This window comes from Echiichthys vipera (assembly GCF_963691815.1).
Source record: "Echiichthys vipera genome assembly, chromosome: 2".
Taxonomy (NCBI): domain Eukaryota; kingdom Metazoa; phylum Chordata; class Actinopteri; order Perciformes; family Trachinidae; genus Echiichthys; species Echiichthys vipera.
The window spans coordinates 24,327,200-24,345,275 of record NC_139827.1 but is presented as its reverse complement, the minus strand read 5'-3'; the positions used below and the strand labels follow the sequence as shown (position 1 = coordinate 24,345,275).

At 41.9% G+C, this 18,076-nt stretch overlaps 1 protein-coding gene across 1 annotated transcript; it reads right to left on the bottom strand.

The window, feature by feature from the left end:
- Nucleotides 1–4,150: 4,150 nt before the first annotated feature.
- rfx1b (regulatory factor X, 1b (influences HLA class II expression)) lies at nt 4,151–17,565 on the bottom strand. The gene is made up of 18 exons (XM_083931539.1): nt 17,492–17,565; nt 15,973–16,342; nt 12,222–12,319; nt 12,007–12,096; nt 10,629–10,702; nt 10,138–10,426; nt 9,852–10,033; nt 9,646–9,765; nt 9,158–9,279; nt 8,897–9,015; nt 7,763–7,866; nt 7,507–7,658; nt 7,217–7,314; nt 5,717–5,866; nt 5,389–5,600; nt 5,144–5,297; nt 5,010–5,055; nt 4,151–4,922 (listed from the first exon to the last, which is right to left on the bottom strand). The coding sequence occupies exons 2-18, from the start codon at nt 16,313–16,315 to the stop codon at nt 4,750–4,752; spliced, it is 2,526 nt and encodes an 841-aa protein (XP_083787665.1). The 5' UTR covers nt 16,316–16,342; nt 17,492–17,565; the 3' UTR covers nt 4,151–4,749.
- Between the last annotated feature and the right edge of the window lie 511 nt (nt 17,566–18,076).

Here is an 18,076-nt window from a genome sequence, read left to right as displayed (position 1 = left end):
TACTCTATTGGCTCAAAATCCGAAAGTTGTATCGAAAAACCCATTTTACTGTGAACGACAGGAGGCTTTACTGAAGATGCTGACTTTAATGTTTCCATCAGCCTGATACAATAGAAAGTCCAAGCAAAAATACAAAGGGCCAATCACAGATCTATTAGATTTGTCCTGTCTTCTGTTTTCATTGGTCTCCGTCTCCGTCAATCAAAGTCACCTGTCAGCCCTGGTTTCCATGGTGACAGGCAAACAGCAATTTGTGTACACGGGTCAGAAAGTTCATTTAATGGAGATTACACCTCTCAAACAACCTCTTTTAATTAAAAAAACGTGAGTCCAATGTCCAAAATATGATTATCACCAGAGAGAAGAGACTCTGCTGAACACATTGATATGATTTTGATGTTTGTGGGGTCAAATATGTGAAAACCAGAGCAGGTTAAAGACCTGGCTGTCTGCTGGAATCAGACAATTTCTTCTCTCAGTTTGTATTGCAGCTCAATGAGCCACTGGTTGGTGCTCCTGTCGCTTGGAGGCTCATAGGGTCAGATGTGTACGCCTGTTTAGTCCCATAGTGACATGTCTGCGACCAGCACATATTTCCCTGTTTTGACTTAAATAGATTTAAGAAGAGTGAAAGTTGTGGGAGACTGAATATTTTTCAGCTCCTCCACTCTAGCTGTGATGTCACTCACACTCTGGGCCTGAACGCTCCACCACACACACAACCATTATAAAATCTGAAAATTGAACCAAACCAAAACTGGGATTTGTGAAAACCATGCTTGACATCAAAATGCCCATTCAGTCCAAAGAAGTTGCAAATCTCCTGACCTGTTTAAACTTTTTATCGGTTTTCTCGGTTAAAGTATGGCGAGTCTGCGTGGCCCCCAAAGAGGGGTGGTTTTCCCATTGTTGTGTATGTGGAAATTAGGCGTTGTTTTTGCGATTTTTGTGAAAACGGCTAGGCAAATCATAGCACACCATTCCCAATTGTTTTGCACATGTGTTGGCAACGCTTTCGAACTTGAATGGAATCAAAGTTTTAGGTGGAAGAAGGAGAATAAGCAGAATAAGCCTGGGCAATAATAGACCGTATGCTTTTTAAAGTCCACATGTTGCATTTAAACTGACCTGACTAGTTGAAGGGGACATATTGTGTTTTCATTTTCAGATTCATAACATGTTTACATGCCTTAATGTTTAAAACACACGTTATTTTTCTCATACTGTCTGTCTGTATATAGCTGTATTCACTCTAAAAGTTCTCACATGTTGCAGCTGCACCAGTGATAAGGTGACTTTTGCAACCAGTAACCAGGATTGTTTTCCATATCACAGTCACAACAGAACATGTAGTGTCGTTCTCACAAAAACAGGACAGTGAAGGTTGAATACAGCCTGAATGTTAGATTCCATTACACATCACAACTGTACAGAAGTCCTGACGGCTCGTTTAAAGACACAGTTTCTGAATACAGGCTGTGTGAATCTCTGTGGATTGAGAGTTTTGATACTTTCAGTATTTATTTATCACCTAGACCTGCTTTATAATAAAAAAAGGAAAAGGAAAGGAAATTTTAGAGCATAAAATCAGGATACCTCAAGCTCTGCTACTTCAATTTTAACCATTATTTAAATACTATGTATACAACAAATATGTCACCGGAGGACCCCTTTAAGGCTAAAAAGGTTGGGAACCTCTGGTGCAGGTGCTGTGGTCGAGCAAAGATCAAGAAAAGAAAAAAACATGAAGTAGAAAAAAATCTGACACAAGTGTTGAGAGCAATCACATCCTTTTAGTAAACAGTTAGAATCAAGCTACAAACGTTGATCACAGATTTAAGAACAAAGGTCTTCAGAATAACATCAAGAGGACCTCATTGAAAAAAGATTCAGCAGCACAAGCTTAGGTCATAATTTTCGATAATGGTGACATCGCAGTTGGCAGTTGGCAGTTGGTTTTATTTTATAGTCTGCTCGTATAGATAAACGTAAATATACCCTTGTTTCCTATTTAGAGCTCTTTGGTGGGATCTCTGTAGTCAGACTATCCTGGAGGAGGACGGTGCAACACCTTATAAAGTCAGCATCTGCTCATGCCACGTGAGGAGCTGCTGGTTGGAAAGGGTCAACATATTCACATGCTCGGTCCATCATCACAATAAAAATATAGTTGAATAATCTGGATGGTGGACATAGCACAACGCATTTCTTAAGGCAATAATGGTTAAACAACATACAAATCATTTGGATATATATGTGCTCACAAAAGGTACATTATATATAGGTTATCTGCAAAATGTTCAACATTGATACCCAGAAAATACACATCTACTTTTACACTACAAAAACTTTGAGATAGCTGGGACATCTAGCTGGTACAAAGGTTGCCATGGATACAGTGTATTAAGTGCTATTGGTTGGGTGGGATAAGCTTTGACCTTGTACTGTGGCCCATTCAATGAAGGTGTGTGGTGGTGTAGCAGTCTGACGTGTGTGTTTAAAAAAAAAGAAAGAATATTAACTTGAAAGAACGAATGGATGATAAATAGATGAAAGGATGGATGAAGAAAAGCAAACCCGGGCAGAATCAACACATCAAAGCATGGCAGTAACCATTACAGGGTTTTCTTTTTGTCACAGCTAGTTAAAGTTCATGACAACACCAAGACTACTTTACAGGACTTTCATTTATTTATCCACCAATACAGAATATATAGAGTACAAGCTTTTTTTTTTCAGGCTAGAAATCTCTCAAAGGCACAAGGTATCCGTTAAATGGTCAAATTAATAAGACATCACATGACGTAAATTATGGCGTCCACATATAGCTATAAACATCCATGTGCCAACAGAAATCCATGGTGCAGTATCATTCCAGATGCTACTCTTTAAAAATATTTGTATTTCACAGACAGTGGCGTTCTTTAAACTCCAGCTCCCCTGCATAGTCGTTGCTTAAAAAGGCATGGTATGTGATATTTTTGAGTTCAGAGTACATCGAAGAGTCTTCTTATCTCTCCACAGCAATCAGGTCAGTGGTTAAGGCGGGGCAGGAGGGAATTAAGAATATACATAGAGGTGACAAATTAAAGGTCCAATATTTTGCCCATGTTTAGGTTCACACTTGTATTTTTGGTTTCTACTAGAACACATTTGCATGCTTTAATGTTCAGAAAACACATTATTGTTCTCATACTGTCTGTCTGAATATACCTGTATTCACCCACTGTCAGAAACGCTCTGTTTTAGCGCCTGTCTCTTTGAGACACCCCCCCCCCCCCCCCCCCCCTGAAAAAGCCCAATCCGCTCTGATTGGTCAGAGTTTCAGGGCGTCTGCACCATCACTGCAGCCAGGAAAATGACTGCAACAGCACTGTAGCAGCACTTTCTACCTATATAAAATATAGTAGTGACATCACACCCGTACAGAAGTCCTGACAGCTTGTTTACAGACAATTTCTGAATACAGGCTGTGTGCATTTCTTTGTGGATTGAGTGTTTAGATACTTCACAGAATTCACATAGCACCTAGACCTGCTTTATAATTTAAAAATCTCATTTTATACAATATGGGACCTTTAAAGAAAAAAACAACATAATGTGTCTTAGTTAGGTGGGCCGCCAGAAAGGCATCAATGCATCTGGGCATTGATTCTACAAGTCATACCACCATGGATATATTTGTACATTGTTTTATATATATAAGATAAAAAAGATTCAATTCAATTTTATTTACAGTGCCAAATCATAACAAAAGTTATCTCAAGACACTTTACATATAGAGTAGGTCTAGACGACACTCTATGACTTATTCATGATTTACAGAGACCCAACAATTCCTCCATGAGCAGCAGCAAGTCGCAATATCTATATATTCATCCAGCAGTATTGCCCCCAGTGGCAACAAGATCCTCCCTTTTAACAGGCAGGAAACGTCAAACAGACCAGGCTCTATGAAGGCCATCTGTCTTGACTGATGATATTCCCTCATGTTGTTTCGATGATGAGCGATGTCTAACCTCTAATCTTAAACTCTGTGTTTATTTCCAGTCAACATTCCCTCTCATGGGACAAATCGACCCAAACCACACCAGCAAAACGCCCCCCCCCCCCCCCCCCCCCCCACACACACACACACACACACCCACACACACAGCATAATAGAGCCCCCGGATCCCCTAGCTGTAGGGGTCAAGCATTTAGGCTGTTACCTTTCTCTTTGTATAAGCCGCACATATGCCACTTGTTGAGACTATGGTGAAGGGTGATGGATGGAAAATCACTTTTTTCCACGGCATCGTAACCACTGTAGACCAGAATCTACTGAGCCTACTCTGCATTTTTATACATGCCAGGGAGCATGATTGGAGGTTAACTGCCTAATTGTAACATGCAGTGAACCTGTGTGGAAGCATCTGCATTTGTTTTGTTCCCCACTCTGGATTTTCCTTTAATTTGTCACCCATATGTGTATATATAATATTCTGTATACAATACAGTTGCATCTGGCCACTGGACAATCAGGGAAGGCACAGGGAACGAGGGAAGGTCTGTAAAATATCAGGTAAAGGCAAAGAGAAAAAAGATGGCAGCACAAAGGTACAAAATTGGCAAAGGGCTATCCCACTTTCTTACACACACTCGACACCAAACAAGCGTAAACAGGATGTCAGAATGGGATGACAGGATGTTGAACTTAAAGCAATGGCGTGATTAAGGTGTGTGTGTGATAGTTATTCAAATGAGTGGCTAAAGTGGTGTTCTGTCGGTCAGGGTGTGCAGACTAAAACTTGTCCTGGGCAGCTTGGCGGGGGGCTCAATCGAGTCCTTCTCGTCGTCGACCGCACTCAGAGAGCTGGACTGCAGCACGAGATCCCCGCCCTCGTCCTCGCTCTCCTCGTCCTCCTCATCCTCTTCTTCTTCTGAAGGAGAAAGGCATTGAGGTGACTTTAAATGACCCGTTCACAGAGGGACTTAAGACTGAACATACTTGTGAGCGCTGAAATTACCTTTCTCTAGATCCGGAGAAATTCTGCTCTTGACAGTGCTGGCAAACTGCAACACAGAGTAAGAACTGGACATTTATAAACATGTATCAAAAAATGCAGAATGCTACTGCATGACTGTATGTGCAGACACGTACTTCTCCCATGACCGCGATGGGTGTCACTCCTTTAGCCTGAGCCACTCTGTGCTCAATCAGGTAGTACATATACTCATCATACAGCAAGCGAATCAGGTGAAAGGAGCCGAAGCTGGCGGCGCTGCGCAGAGTCAGGTCCCGGATTACCATAGAGCTGGTGTGAAAGCAGACAATAAAAAGACGATTATCTTCAACATAAAACACAAATATTTTTGATGTATCACATTTTTCCCTTTACCCCTCACCTGTAGAAGGACCAGTTCAGAAGGAAGACCTTGGCAGCCTTTGGTAAGGCGAGAGGGTTGTGCTCGTAGGGCTTTAGGGCCTCAGAGACAACACTATCCAGCCAGGTAGCCCACTGCTCCAGAGAGTTTTGCTGCTGCAGAGTCATTTTAAAGTCTTGCTCCAGCCGCTGTACCACACGGTCTTCACACTGACATACCCAGGATGCCTGCTCCTGAGAGGGGGGGCACACAGGTGGAGAGCATCAGCGTTCTTCTCTGTTTCACCTCAAAACACCAATGTACAGTAATAGATAGTAATAGATGGGAGGGGGGAGACAGTGGTACGAACCTGTACGTTAGTGAAATCAACCCTGTTGAGGTCTGAGAGCATCTGGTTGATCTGGGCTGAGTTCTGGAGGACGGCACGGGCTGCCTGGGCCAGGTGGTTCAAGCTTGTATAGCGGCGCAGTGTCTGGGAGAAGGAGCCCACACACACCACCTGAATGAAAGAGGGAGGTGAAAGAACGAAGGGAGCCAGAATAAGATGGTGCAGAAAGGAGGTATAATAATGCCCAGTTCACACTTGGAACTTAAGGTACCATATTATGCTCATTTTCAGGTTCATACTAGTATTTTTCTAATAGAACATGTTCAAAAATGTTTCTTTTCTCATACTGCCCATGGCTATCTGAAACAGTGTTACAGTGTCCGTCTCTTTTAAGTGTAATGTCGGCGCAAAATCATCCCATGGTCTTTTTCGGCACTTATATATATCAAATTAACCATCAAGACAGTTTTTTTGGTGTAACGACTATTAACGGAGAAATCTGGGAGAGTCGCTAACAGCCGGACGTGGCTAACACTGTTTAGCTCTGGGCATTATAGTGAAGGCATTAAAACGGCTTTTTCACAACTAATACTGCTCAAAATAACACCAAACCTCTACAGTAGCATGATAAGAGTCCCTACACAGAAAACAAAGCACCAACCACGTAGTTAGTGAACCCAGAGTTTATTAAAAGAGTGTTTTGAAAGACTTAATGGCCCCTGTACCAGCTCCTCTCATAGTAAAGTCCATTCAAGTCGATTACCAAATGCAGTCCAAAAGAAAGGAGCCCATTGGTGCTCTGTTTTATGTGTAATGACTCTGATTATGCTACTGCAGAGGTTTGGTGATATTTTGAGCAGTAGTAATAGTAGTAGTGGTTAAAGAAGCTGTTTAAATGCCTTCACTGTACTGCCCCGAGCACAGTCCTGCTCTGATTGGTCAGCGTTTCTGAGTCTTCTGCATCTTTGTTTTCCCGTCTCTGTACCGTCTGTCATTGCAGCTGAGGAATGACTGTACAGTCATATAGTTGCAGTTTCTACAGTGAGAAAACTGCAGTAACATGCCTGGAACAGATGACCATATAAAGAAATCTGGTACATGTTGACGTGAGCTTGAGCGGGGAGTAAAAAAACAGATATGGGGTGTTCAGGATGGTCTGATATCGGAGGTTTTTGCTCACAAGGATTACTTTTACATGTGTTTACCTCATTATTTGAGGGTTTGGCCATGTTTAATATGAATATCCAACATTGTAAGGAAAAGGCTGCCATTAAGCGCATTCAAGAGACACCAAGGATAGACCATCAAATTTAATAAAAATTGCTCACTTGAGACATATCAGATAAATTGCAATGCCAGGTGTGAACTGTCTAAACTGGATCTACACGTGATCTGGATAGGATCTAAAATTTCTGCGTACATCTGGCCACTTAAGGGTATGAAATAGAAATATCTAAAAAAAAAAAAAAGAGGAAGGATGCTGATCTCTGTCTTGATATCTAATCAGAAGCATACAAATACCTTTATGCGAACCATCTCTTCTGGTATGTTCATCATGGCGCCTGTCAGCCAACTCTCCAGACTCTTGGCAAAGTTGCGGATGGCCTGAGTTAAGGCACCTGATAGAGTGATGGCGGTGATACAGGGAGCAGAAAGAGAGAGGGGGTTTACATTAGCATCTAAACATGCAGGTGTGTACTAGAAGGTGAAACCCCAGATAGACGCCTGCATGCTGTAAATCTGTCATTTAGACTTGATTAGCTCACTGAACCGTTTTACATACAGGCGTCTTACAGGTCTTGCTAACTTACTAGGGATGGGTCTCAGTACATCAGGGATGAGGATCTCCACCAGAGTCTGGTAGAGCAGGTTGTCGCACTCTTTGGTCCAGCCCAGCACTGGCTCATACTTGCACAGCACCACCAGGCACGATTTGGGCAGACGCTTCTCAGACTCGTTGTGCCTGAAGGAGGAGACGGACCAGTAATACTCAGTTACAGCGGTGGATGAGATATATACCGTATGTGCCAGTATTTCTTTCATTAGATGTGTATTAATGACACATACAGGTTGAGTGATTCGGTGTCGATGCTCTGGCTGAACCTCCAGAAGGATTTCCACAGTGTCTCCACGAGAGTGAACTGAAGGTTGACCATCACGTCCAGAATGGCCTGTGGGGGATCACACAGAACACCACAGAGGTGTCTAAACCGTCTTCACACTTCTGGTGCAATGATTACTTGACATTTTCATTGTGACAAATATTTTTATTAGTGCAGGGAGCTTGGCGTATTTTAGCATGCAACACTTATCGCATTGTCCAGAATATAAGATGACATTCCTTTTTTAAGAATCATTTTCAGAAAAAAGACCAAATCTTGTTTAACAAAAAAATTAGTATTTTCTGTCAATCCAATGTCCAATTTCAAACCCACAGTTCCAATGACCAAAACAAAATGAGTCTCTCTTCTCAAACCAGAAATAGTCCTCCTCAGGAACCCAGTAAACAAGCAAAATGATCGGTCAGTTTCAAATTATCTGTTGGTTAACAAAACCAACTTATTCCTTCTGCATCTAATAGATCAGTTACGTAAATCTCAGACATCGGAGTCTCCCGTGTTTCTTGGCTGCTTGACAGCTGTTTGACTCTGCTGCGTTAATCACCATTATCTCCAAATTGGCCTCACAACTCCTCCCAGTTGTGGCTAATTTTGGCCAACTTTTGAGCCACTTTTTTTCTGGGCCATCACTGTGTCTCTCCATGTTTCATTTCGCTGTAAGCTCCTTGTAGCTGTAACCTAGCGTAAGTTGGCTCTGTAAGCCATATCTCTTTAAACTGTGTTGTGATTTATTGCTTGTCATGAAAGGAACTAGTTTTAGAGATTTTTGGAGCCATCTGTTGTTGTGACTGTATACTGACATGTAACGCTCACACTGTGAATCAGTGACAAGCACTTACCTGGCCTTTAAAATCTAGACCTCCAAAATTAGATGACCCCACTTGTTCAGGCAGATTTCCAGGAGAAAAACACAGACTTATATTCAGGACAATACGGTATGTGCTATGCAACAATTGCACTTCAACTTTGACAGCAGATAGCTGTTGTAAAAGCTGGGTTTTAATAGTAACTACATTGAGGGCTAAGACTTATGCAAGTGGACAGAGAACAAAGCAAACATTGGTTGTCCATAACTGCCTACCTCACAGTGTTCTCTGTAGAGAGTCTGAAAGGCCTTGAGGTGTTCTAAAAGGATCCCATCAGGCAGAGTTCGATCTTGCAGATCAATGTCTACAAAGTCCGGCAGCGGCCTTGATGCCTCTGCACAAGAGACAGCAGTTGATTACAGCTTTTTCAAGGGGAGCACCAAGAATACTAAGAACACAAATCAAAAGTATTCATTTCTTATTGTATTGCTAGAAAACAAACTATGAACATTTTGTAGAGTGCAGGCTTTGCTCACCCAGAAACTGCTGATACTGTTGCACCTGCGCTGAGATATCACATAGTGCCCCCCCCTGCTGCTGACACATCCCGCCTGATGTCCCATTGGTGATCCCCTGGGCCTTCTGAAGTGGCTTTATCCTATTGGACAGAACACCCATCAGTTAGAGAGACAGGGTCAAAGGGAAGACACAGCATATGTTGTAATTGGAACACTTTAGACAGGCTGCAGTGACGTCATAAGCAAAGCAACGGTAACATCTTGAGTTATTATGGTTATTTGAATGGATCATCTACTACAAAGATGCACTGATGCCCTGTTCATGTTTTGGCACTATAATGTGTTAGAGTGATCCAATCTCATGTGGACAGCTCTCGATAAATGTGTAAAGTGTTGAAGACACGTTGCAATCCAGAACACCATAACTACAGGAGATGCATTTTTTAAAAGTAGTATTTGCAGTACTTGGACCACATGAGCACGAGTATGCTGCAAGGTGTGGATACCTGTTTTTCTGTGAGAAAGGCTGCTGCCTCATCGCCATGTGCTGCTGTTCATCCATCAGTCTAAGCAGCGGGGAACCAGATTTGATCCTCAGACCATAGTAGTGGTACTTAGAATTCCCTCTGAAACACAAACATTAAGATTTATTACAAACCCCGAGATACTCATCTAGCAAAATCAGTGTGCGTATGTGTGTGTGTTTGTGTACCTGGTTCCTAACCGTCGTGTACGAAGCCCCATGAAGACAGACCTGATGAGTTTGCCGAAGGATGCAGCGTTAACAGGTTCAAGTTTCTGCTCCTGGCAGTGCAGCAGGTAGTGGTAGTAGAGGGTGCAGCGAGGTAAACTCACTCCCTCCGCCCCCTCGTAGTTATCACACAGCCACTGCACCTAGATGGATGATCACAGAATTAAATTTTCTGAACTATCATGTCTGAGATTGTAACCAATACATTGTAACCAATACACTGTTCACTTTGAACTTGAGTACTCACAGTTGCAGGCGGGGCACGAGAGTTAGGGCTGGAGTAACTCTGTCCTCCTCCTCCGCCTGCTGCTGCTCCTCCTCCTGCTAACACATAACCTCCCTGTATGACGTAGCCCCCTCCGACCGCAACAGCTCCCCCGCTATTGGCTCCCGCCATTGCCACGGAAACAGACTGCGAGGTCACAGTGCCGGTGATGTCTGACTCAGAGCTGGGCGTGGCCTCGTAGTAAGAAGAGGAGGAGGGAGGGGTCTGGGAGTAGAGGGGCGAGTCGGAGAAAGGGTAGTTGCTCGATCGACTGGACAAGACAAGACGTATAAATGCAACACAGTTGGGTGACAAAGTTGCACGGTGGGTGTGATCAATCGTGTGTGTGTTTGTGTGTGTGTGTGTGTGTGTGTGTGTGTGTGTGTGTGTGTGTGTGTGTGTGTGTGTGTGTGTCTGTGTGTGTGTGTAAATCTATGTCAGCATGCACACAGAGCAGGCTCCTCTCTACTCACATGGAGGACGTGGTAAAAGTTGCATCGCCTCCCCCGTCCACATACTGCACCTGGCCAGAGTACACATGCTCCACCTGGACACCAAGCAAACAGGAGACTTAAAGCAGCACAACAAGCTGTAAACACAATTATGAAGTAAACACTAACAGTTTTACTTTTTTAAACATCCGGCTTGGGGCAGCATTAGCATTCATTTGGAGTTGTGTTTGTGTTCATCTGATGAAAACAAATCCAATATTCAGTCTCTTTTAGCTCTACTTTTTCTTTAACATAGGGGGTGTATACGTTTTTTATTTTTAGCTTTTTGGCTAGGAACAACTGCCGGCTTCGGCAAGACACATCATCGACCAGAGTGAGGAGCGTGAACCCAAAAAGAGATGTTCTGGGCTGTGATGAAACAATGGAACTACACATTAATACACATCGAGTCTGAAACAAACAACAATGAGAGGGGAAAAATAATAACAAGTATCAACCATTTTCTTTTAATGCTATTCACACCCAACATGTTGTTCTACTGAATAAAGAGTGCTATGCTCCATAACTGGGTCAAGATGGTTTTTGATCAGAGGAAAGTCCTAGTAGGCACACTTGTTTGACAGCTGCTCATCATTATTGTTATACATAAATGGAAGACAAGTGGTTGACAGCATTTCTTGGTAGACTTGATACGTTAAAGACAGGTATTGAAGGGGACATATTACGCAAATTTTAAGGTCCATACTTGTATTTTGGGTTTCAACTAAAACCTGTTTACATTTTTTAATGTTCAAAATAGACCTTATTATTCTCCTCCTCTATATTCACCCTCTGTCTGAAATGCCTGTCTCTTTAAGCCCCGCCGACCTCCTGAAAAAGCCCAGTCTGCTGTGATTGGTCAGTATTTCCGAGTCACGGCATGTGCGCTTTAAGCATCTCTGCGTCATCAATGTAGTAGGGGAATGACTGTAACGACCCAGTAGCAGCCCTTTCTACACATATATATATATATATATATATATATATTATGGTTGTGACATCACAACTGTACAGAAGTCCTAACGGCTCGTTTAAAGACACAGTTTCTTTAGTTCACAGGTTGTTATTATGGCAGCAGACGCCCATATACAGATAGTCTTACACAACCATAGTGTTGGCTGCAGCTATGCAACAGACTGGATCACACAAACACACACAAAATTATTGATTTTGTCAGAGGGGCACTAAGGGCTTTCTCTCCTACATCCGCCACTTTCTACCTGCTTGTAAAAGTGGACAAAGCTATTAAAAAATTAAAAAAAGCCAATAAAATGATCACATTAGGTTTACACCTCAATTGAATGTGTTTATTGTATACTTTCTCACATGGTAAGAGGACATCATTAGTATGTTTGATTACCTCCTGGTTAATGTCCACAGACTGTAGGTTGTTGATGTGGCTGGTCTGAATCCTCTTGGCTGCCTGTGACACCGCTTGCAACACTGACCTCTGCAGGTGAGTAAATCCACTGTGTCAGACAGAACTATGGGTTCTCAACCATTTGTTGTGACTTTCTCCTGGGTCGTCAAATGGCAAATTAATGGTGTGTGTGTGTGTATATGTGTGCATCTTACCTGTTGTGCGGTCTGCACTGGCTGGACCACCTGAGTAGGAACACCAGGGGCAGAAGGGCTGGAGTCTGACAGGCTGTCATTGGAGTGAACGGAGCCTTCTAGAGATGGCAGAGGGAGCGAGGTTTGATCAGATGATTGAAAAAAAATAAAACATCAACAGAAAAGGCTGCCACCATTAGCCCAAGTTTAGTACTCACGACACAGTGCTTCCAAATCGTAATAACAGCCACCACAGAACATACTATAACAAAATATTTATTCTTTTGTTCAGCTGAGGAGAGACTGATAGTGGGGAGGTGAATGAGTGTGTCTGTCCAACTCTGCTTTCATCCTTATATCTTGCATGTAGAAGGACAGCCTTGGACAGCTAATCTCCCCAGATGGAGAGAGAAATCAGTCCATCTTGTAAACATGCAGATCAGATGAGAGGGAAATGAGAGATACACGAGGGATGATGGATTGAGGGAGAAAACAGAGCATGAAGGGTGGGCGGGGGAGAGGGTAACTTCCTTTTATCCTTCAGGTAAAAAAACATTTTTACCTCAACTGTTTTTTCACCAGTCATGCTTCAACCTGGCTTAACCACTGTAAATGTACGTGTAGTACTTGAGCCAGTGTGACCCTGCACAGCACAGCCCAGCCCAGCACACAATTTAATTTTGCGTTATGATAGGTGAGGAAAAGTTTGAACTAAATGTTCCTTCACACCTGGCAGTTTGAAAAGCTATTAACTTTTTAATTAAAACAACTTTAAATTCCTCTCATATCACTAATAAAAATGTTATTAGTTGTTGAGGTTGCATAGTGTTTCCTACAGGCTTAGCTAAATATCTAGTCTGTCCTCTGTTTGGCGGCAACTTTTACACCTACATTTCTGTATTTGAAGGGGGAAAGGCTAATGAGGCTACTGAATGAACAAAATTGTTCTGTTCAAGTCCATGGCTTGATTTAGGTTTACCCAATCGTGGCGATTGCTGCTACTGGCCCAGAATAGTAGGCGTTCCCACATAGCCAACCAAGTCTTGTTGATAAAACAGGCATATTTCATACAGGTATATACATATTTTAAATTTTTTATCACGTTCAAAATTCAACTGTTACTTTTTCGATCGCCTATACATTGATTAAAGGTGCTATATTGTAAAAAGTGTTCATGTCGCCATTTTCCTGGCCAAAATAATTGCCATTCACAATATCATATCCCAACAATCATCAAAATATCCCTTTATACGCCACTAAAATAGACAGGATTTCTACAATTGTATGATGAGAAAGACAGTATGAAAAGATTCATTTAAAAAAAAAAAAAGATATCAAACATTACTTGATTACAGGAGCCAAGAAATGCAGTGTTAAGATTTTATTGAATAAGTAATTAATCGATGACTCGATATGATCAACAGGATAGGTTAATTGATAATGGAAATAGCTGTTGCCCTTACTATATAGTAAACTTCAAACTGAAGATTATTGTTATAATTTCTGCCAGGTTACCAGGTAAAGGCATGACGCTGTAAAGTGTACTCTTTCTTAAAATCGAGTAAGATACCGCCAACAGCAAGACTGTTCTACACAATCCCTGCTGCAAAATGAATTCAGATTAAAAAATACGCTGATATCATGAAGTCCCAGCCGAACAGAATTTTTCTTTTCTGTATGTTACATGATACAGTTTTGTGTGATTCAAAAGACGCAGATTATTACCGTATTACAACTTTGTGTATTGTTATAGTGTATTGAATGTAAAACTTGAAGTTAGATCACAGCCTGCTATCATCAATGTGAAGATATAGAACAAAAAAAGCACAACAGCTAAAGTGCATCGTCTTTATGGAGCATGATTACATAACTGTACTACGTGGAACCCAACTCTTTTTTTATTGCAGTCCATAGCTATATATGAGTAGTGCCAGATTTGAATAAGAACAGTTACGTAGCTAACTTAGTAGTCCTTCATGGGAACCCAAGGCCTGTGAGTCTCACTCCGGGTGAGAGTGCACAGTGTTACTTGATACCAGCAGACTAAAAGATCTACAAATAGAGAGCCCTAAAATATACGCACAGGTAGATACCGGTGTTGGGGTCAATGCTCTCTCATTCCTAATAGGTAACACTATATTTATTGAAAACGCTAACTGATTTCTTTATGACTGAGGTTTCTTTTTATTTATTTTTATTCACGGTATATAGTTAAATTAATTTGAACTAATTTCTAGAATTAGTTCCAAGCCCTGTAAACACACATTACATTCCATAGATACCGGCTTACCTAATTTTATGTACCACTGCAGGAATGGCACACTTAAAGCCATGTTGATGAAAGATAATAAAAAAATAAACAACATTAAATAGGCACTAACTCTCTATAAGAGCAACAGCAGCAGAGTACAAGTGAAGTCAGGTTCAACCATCAGCCATTCAGGCTCCCGCATTTGGGACTATGCTGCCTAGCAACCAAGTCCATCAGCTTATTTTGTCCTCATAATGTATCCACCACCCAACCAGCCAGGCAAACTAAATCAGATGTTTGTTTTTTTTTTATCCTCGTGGGACTTAGATCTCTGCTTATCTTTATTCTAGCCATCTAATCAGACTATTTTAAAACAGGAATAAAACTAGGTAGCGCTAAACACATGTAAGCTACATGACCAAGAAACACTGAGCTACAAACATCTTCATTATAGTCAAATAGTTACTAAAAATGTAACTCATAAATAACTCAATCAATTTGACTTTTTGTCTATAATGTGCAATGAAACAGTAAAAACATTACCATTAACCAGTAACCATTTTAAGTTGCTAGACCCCACAGTGACATTGTCATATTTATTGTCTGATCAACAGTCCAAATATAAAGATATTCGATTTACAATGATGTAAAACAGAGGGAAGCCAAAACAATCGTCAGATTTAAGAGCCTTGAACCGGTAAATATGTGATCTTTATAAATGAGGAGCAATTACTCTATTATCAAAAGTGTTGACAATTAATCTTGTGTCAATTAACTAAGGGACGAACACTGCTTGATTCTACTTTTATTTAACTTTCAAGAGATCATGATGGACCCTGGCATCTAATGCCAAGCATCTGTCGTCAATCTAAAAATGTATAGACAAAGGCAAGTAGGGGCCGTATGTGATTCAATGGTGGTATAGTTTCATGAGGCTGTGGTTATTGTAGAGGTCACAAAAGTTTAAACAGTGGGGTCAAGTTTTAAAAAACATACAATTCGGCTCAATAAATCCACAGGAGTCTCAGCCTTCTAGTCATACCATACAATTTATGCAATTAAAGACCAAAAGCACCCACTTTCATTCAGATAACTTGAGGTGCGAAGGGACCCTTTAAAAAAATGCCCATGCTTTTTTTTCCTTCACGAAAATGAAGCCTAACTTTAAAGTTTTATTTAGCCCACTTACCGAAAAAGCCATGCCATGGATGGTCCTTAGGTCGTCGTGTTTCATATTGTATGATACCAAAAACTTCACTCTAGCTGTAAAACAAAGCCTGCCACAGCCTCTCTAGTCCAGTGAGGGAAGCTAAAGGGGGGGTCGCAGCTTAATATTACATCAGCACTGGCCCCCCCTTCAACCCCACCCCCCCCCGAACTGCCGTTGCTTGCAGGACCAACTGAAGCTTGCTCAGACTACATGCCATATCATGCCCTCCTGCTGCTAGAAAATGTATTTTATGTGTGTATGTGCGCAGTATATTTTATGTCAGTATGTGTCAGTCATTCCTCGTCTCTCACCTGTTACAGTTACTATGATGTACTGGGGCGAGTTGCTCTGACCATTACTTTTTTGGGCCGCAGTGTGCTGGATTTCTGGGGTCACATAGTGCTGCGTAGGAGTCGTCAGAACCACCTTCTGGCTCTGGCTGGTTGGCGGCGCCTGAGAACAAAGTGCATCCTGTCCTGTTTTTGAGGCAGGGGCTGATTGGTTAGCCGATGCAATGGTTCGAGAGGCTGGTGGGATCTCGGACAGGAAGTGTGCCGTCTTTGCGGACGAGGGTGCGGTGGCAGCGGGTGTTGCTATGGTTACTGCATTGGCCTGCTGAGGCTGAAGGTCCTCTGAGTATCCAGAAGTTGCCATGGCAACCAGTGCTTTGAGGCACTAGCACTGTGGATAAAAAGAGGCAGCACTCATTAAGGAAAGTGCTACAAACGTACATAAAAACACACAGCATGTTATTCCACCTCTGTGATTTGGCCACACAGACCTAGTGTGTGTACGCTGACACTTGTGTGCACATGTTCAACATAAACCAGAGGAGGAAGTAGGGCCTTTGTCTGAGACTAACAGTTAGTGTCGAGCTCTTCCTGTTTGGTCCAGTATGAAACACAGATCTTAAACACAGTTAATAACACAATAAATTATATATTTCCCCTAAATGGTTAACTGACTGTGACCACCTAACTGACTGTCTGACTAAAAAATTGAAAACGTGCGACCATGGACAGTAGTGCCAGATATTACCACTCATATTAATCATTGGACCAGCTGTCAGTCAAAACTTTAGGCCATCCCACTGAAAGATAAGCCACTCCTGCGAACACCAACAAGGCAAACAAGACAACCCGATGATCACCCAGCCCACCGTGTACATGGGAGTGACTTGCCAAATACAATGTCAGACCAAAAACTTTTCCAAAGTCACAAAAAGATTATGTAACATACTACACTCATATCTCAGCGTTCAGAACTCAACCGGCTGAGTTCCTGGGCAGTTTCGTGTGCTTTTCTGTGTGTACCTTTCCCGCATAGCTTGCTTGAAAAGTGAGTTGAGAGGGCGAGAGTGATAGCTTCCCCAGCTAGCAGCTCACGTTGAGTTGTGACGTTAAAGGGGAGCAATAGCTAACGTTTGTTGCTATAGTTACTCGTGTTGGATAGACAGTAGCGTTAAATCCGTGACCGCGCAACAGAACACGTCTCATTTTATTTTAATCGCAACCGAAAGTGTAAGGAAAAACATTCTAACAAATGAGCTAGTAAAAAAAGTATGATTGCCACTACAACACACCCGCCATCTTGTGCTCTTATCAAAGATCTGACATCGCCATAACAACGGGCTGCGTTTGGAGAGAAGCTATCAAGCACTTTCATCACCGGCGAGCTCGAGCGATTTCACCTTAACGCTGACGGTTGAATAAACAAGCAAACATATATAATAAGAGAAACTCGAATGATAATTCTGATATAGTTTACTTTTCCACCTCTAGTTTATTTTAATATTGTCCTTTTAAGTCGTTTAAGTTGTTTTCCCCTTACATTTAGGTTGTTGTTGTTGACTCCCGTTGCTTGGTTCTTGTCGCCAGGACTACCGTGACTATGGCGCCTTGCCTTCACCGGGGCAACTGTTGCTAACCTCTTGTCATCGCCCCGCCCTATGCTAAATGCTGATTGGCTGAATTGGGAGGTGGTCTCAGCGTCAGTGAAATAATCTATCGTTCATTGGCTGACAGTCCCTGTCAGTCACTTTCACACCAGCCGAACGTCAAAGGACCACTTTTAATGTTATTTTTTATTGCTCAGAATGTCAAGTGGATAAATGGAAAAGGAAAGAATGGCATTTCGTGCAGTAAACAAATGCCCCTTATCTCTGCCCCCTCTCATATGAATAATGCATATCAGAATTCATTTCAATTCGATTTTATTTACAGTGCCAAATCATAACAACAGTTATCTCAGGACACTTTACAGAGTAGGTATAGGCCACACTCTATGACTTATTTATGATTTACATAGACCCAACAATTCCCCTGTAGAGTACGGTGGCAACGAAAACCTTCTCTATAACAGGCAGGAACGTCAGACAGACCCAGCTCTGTGGAGGACGGACATCTTTCTGCACAG

Excerpts from the sequence above, each read along its gene's own strand:
- rfx1b (XM_083931539.1), bottom strand. The coding sequence starts at position 16,315 with ATGGCAACTTCTGGATACTCAGAGGACCTTCAGCCTCAGCAGGCCAAT. Across the intron at positions 10,427-10,628 it reads ACTTTTACCACGTCCTCCAT|TCGATCGAGCAACTACCCTT; the intron begins GTGAGTAGAGAG and ends TGTCTTGTCCAG. Across the intron at positions 5,867-7,216 it reads AAGAGATGGTTCGCATAAAG|GTGGTGTGTGTGGGCTCCTT; the intron begins GTATTTGTATGC and ends TCTTTCATTCAG.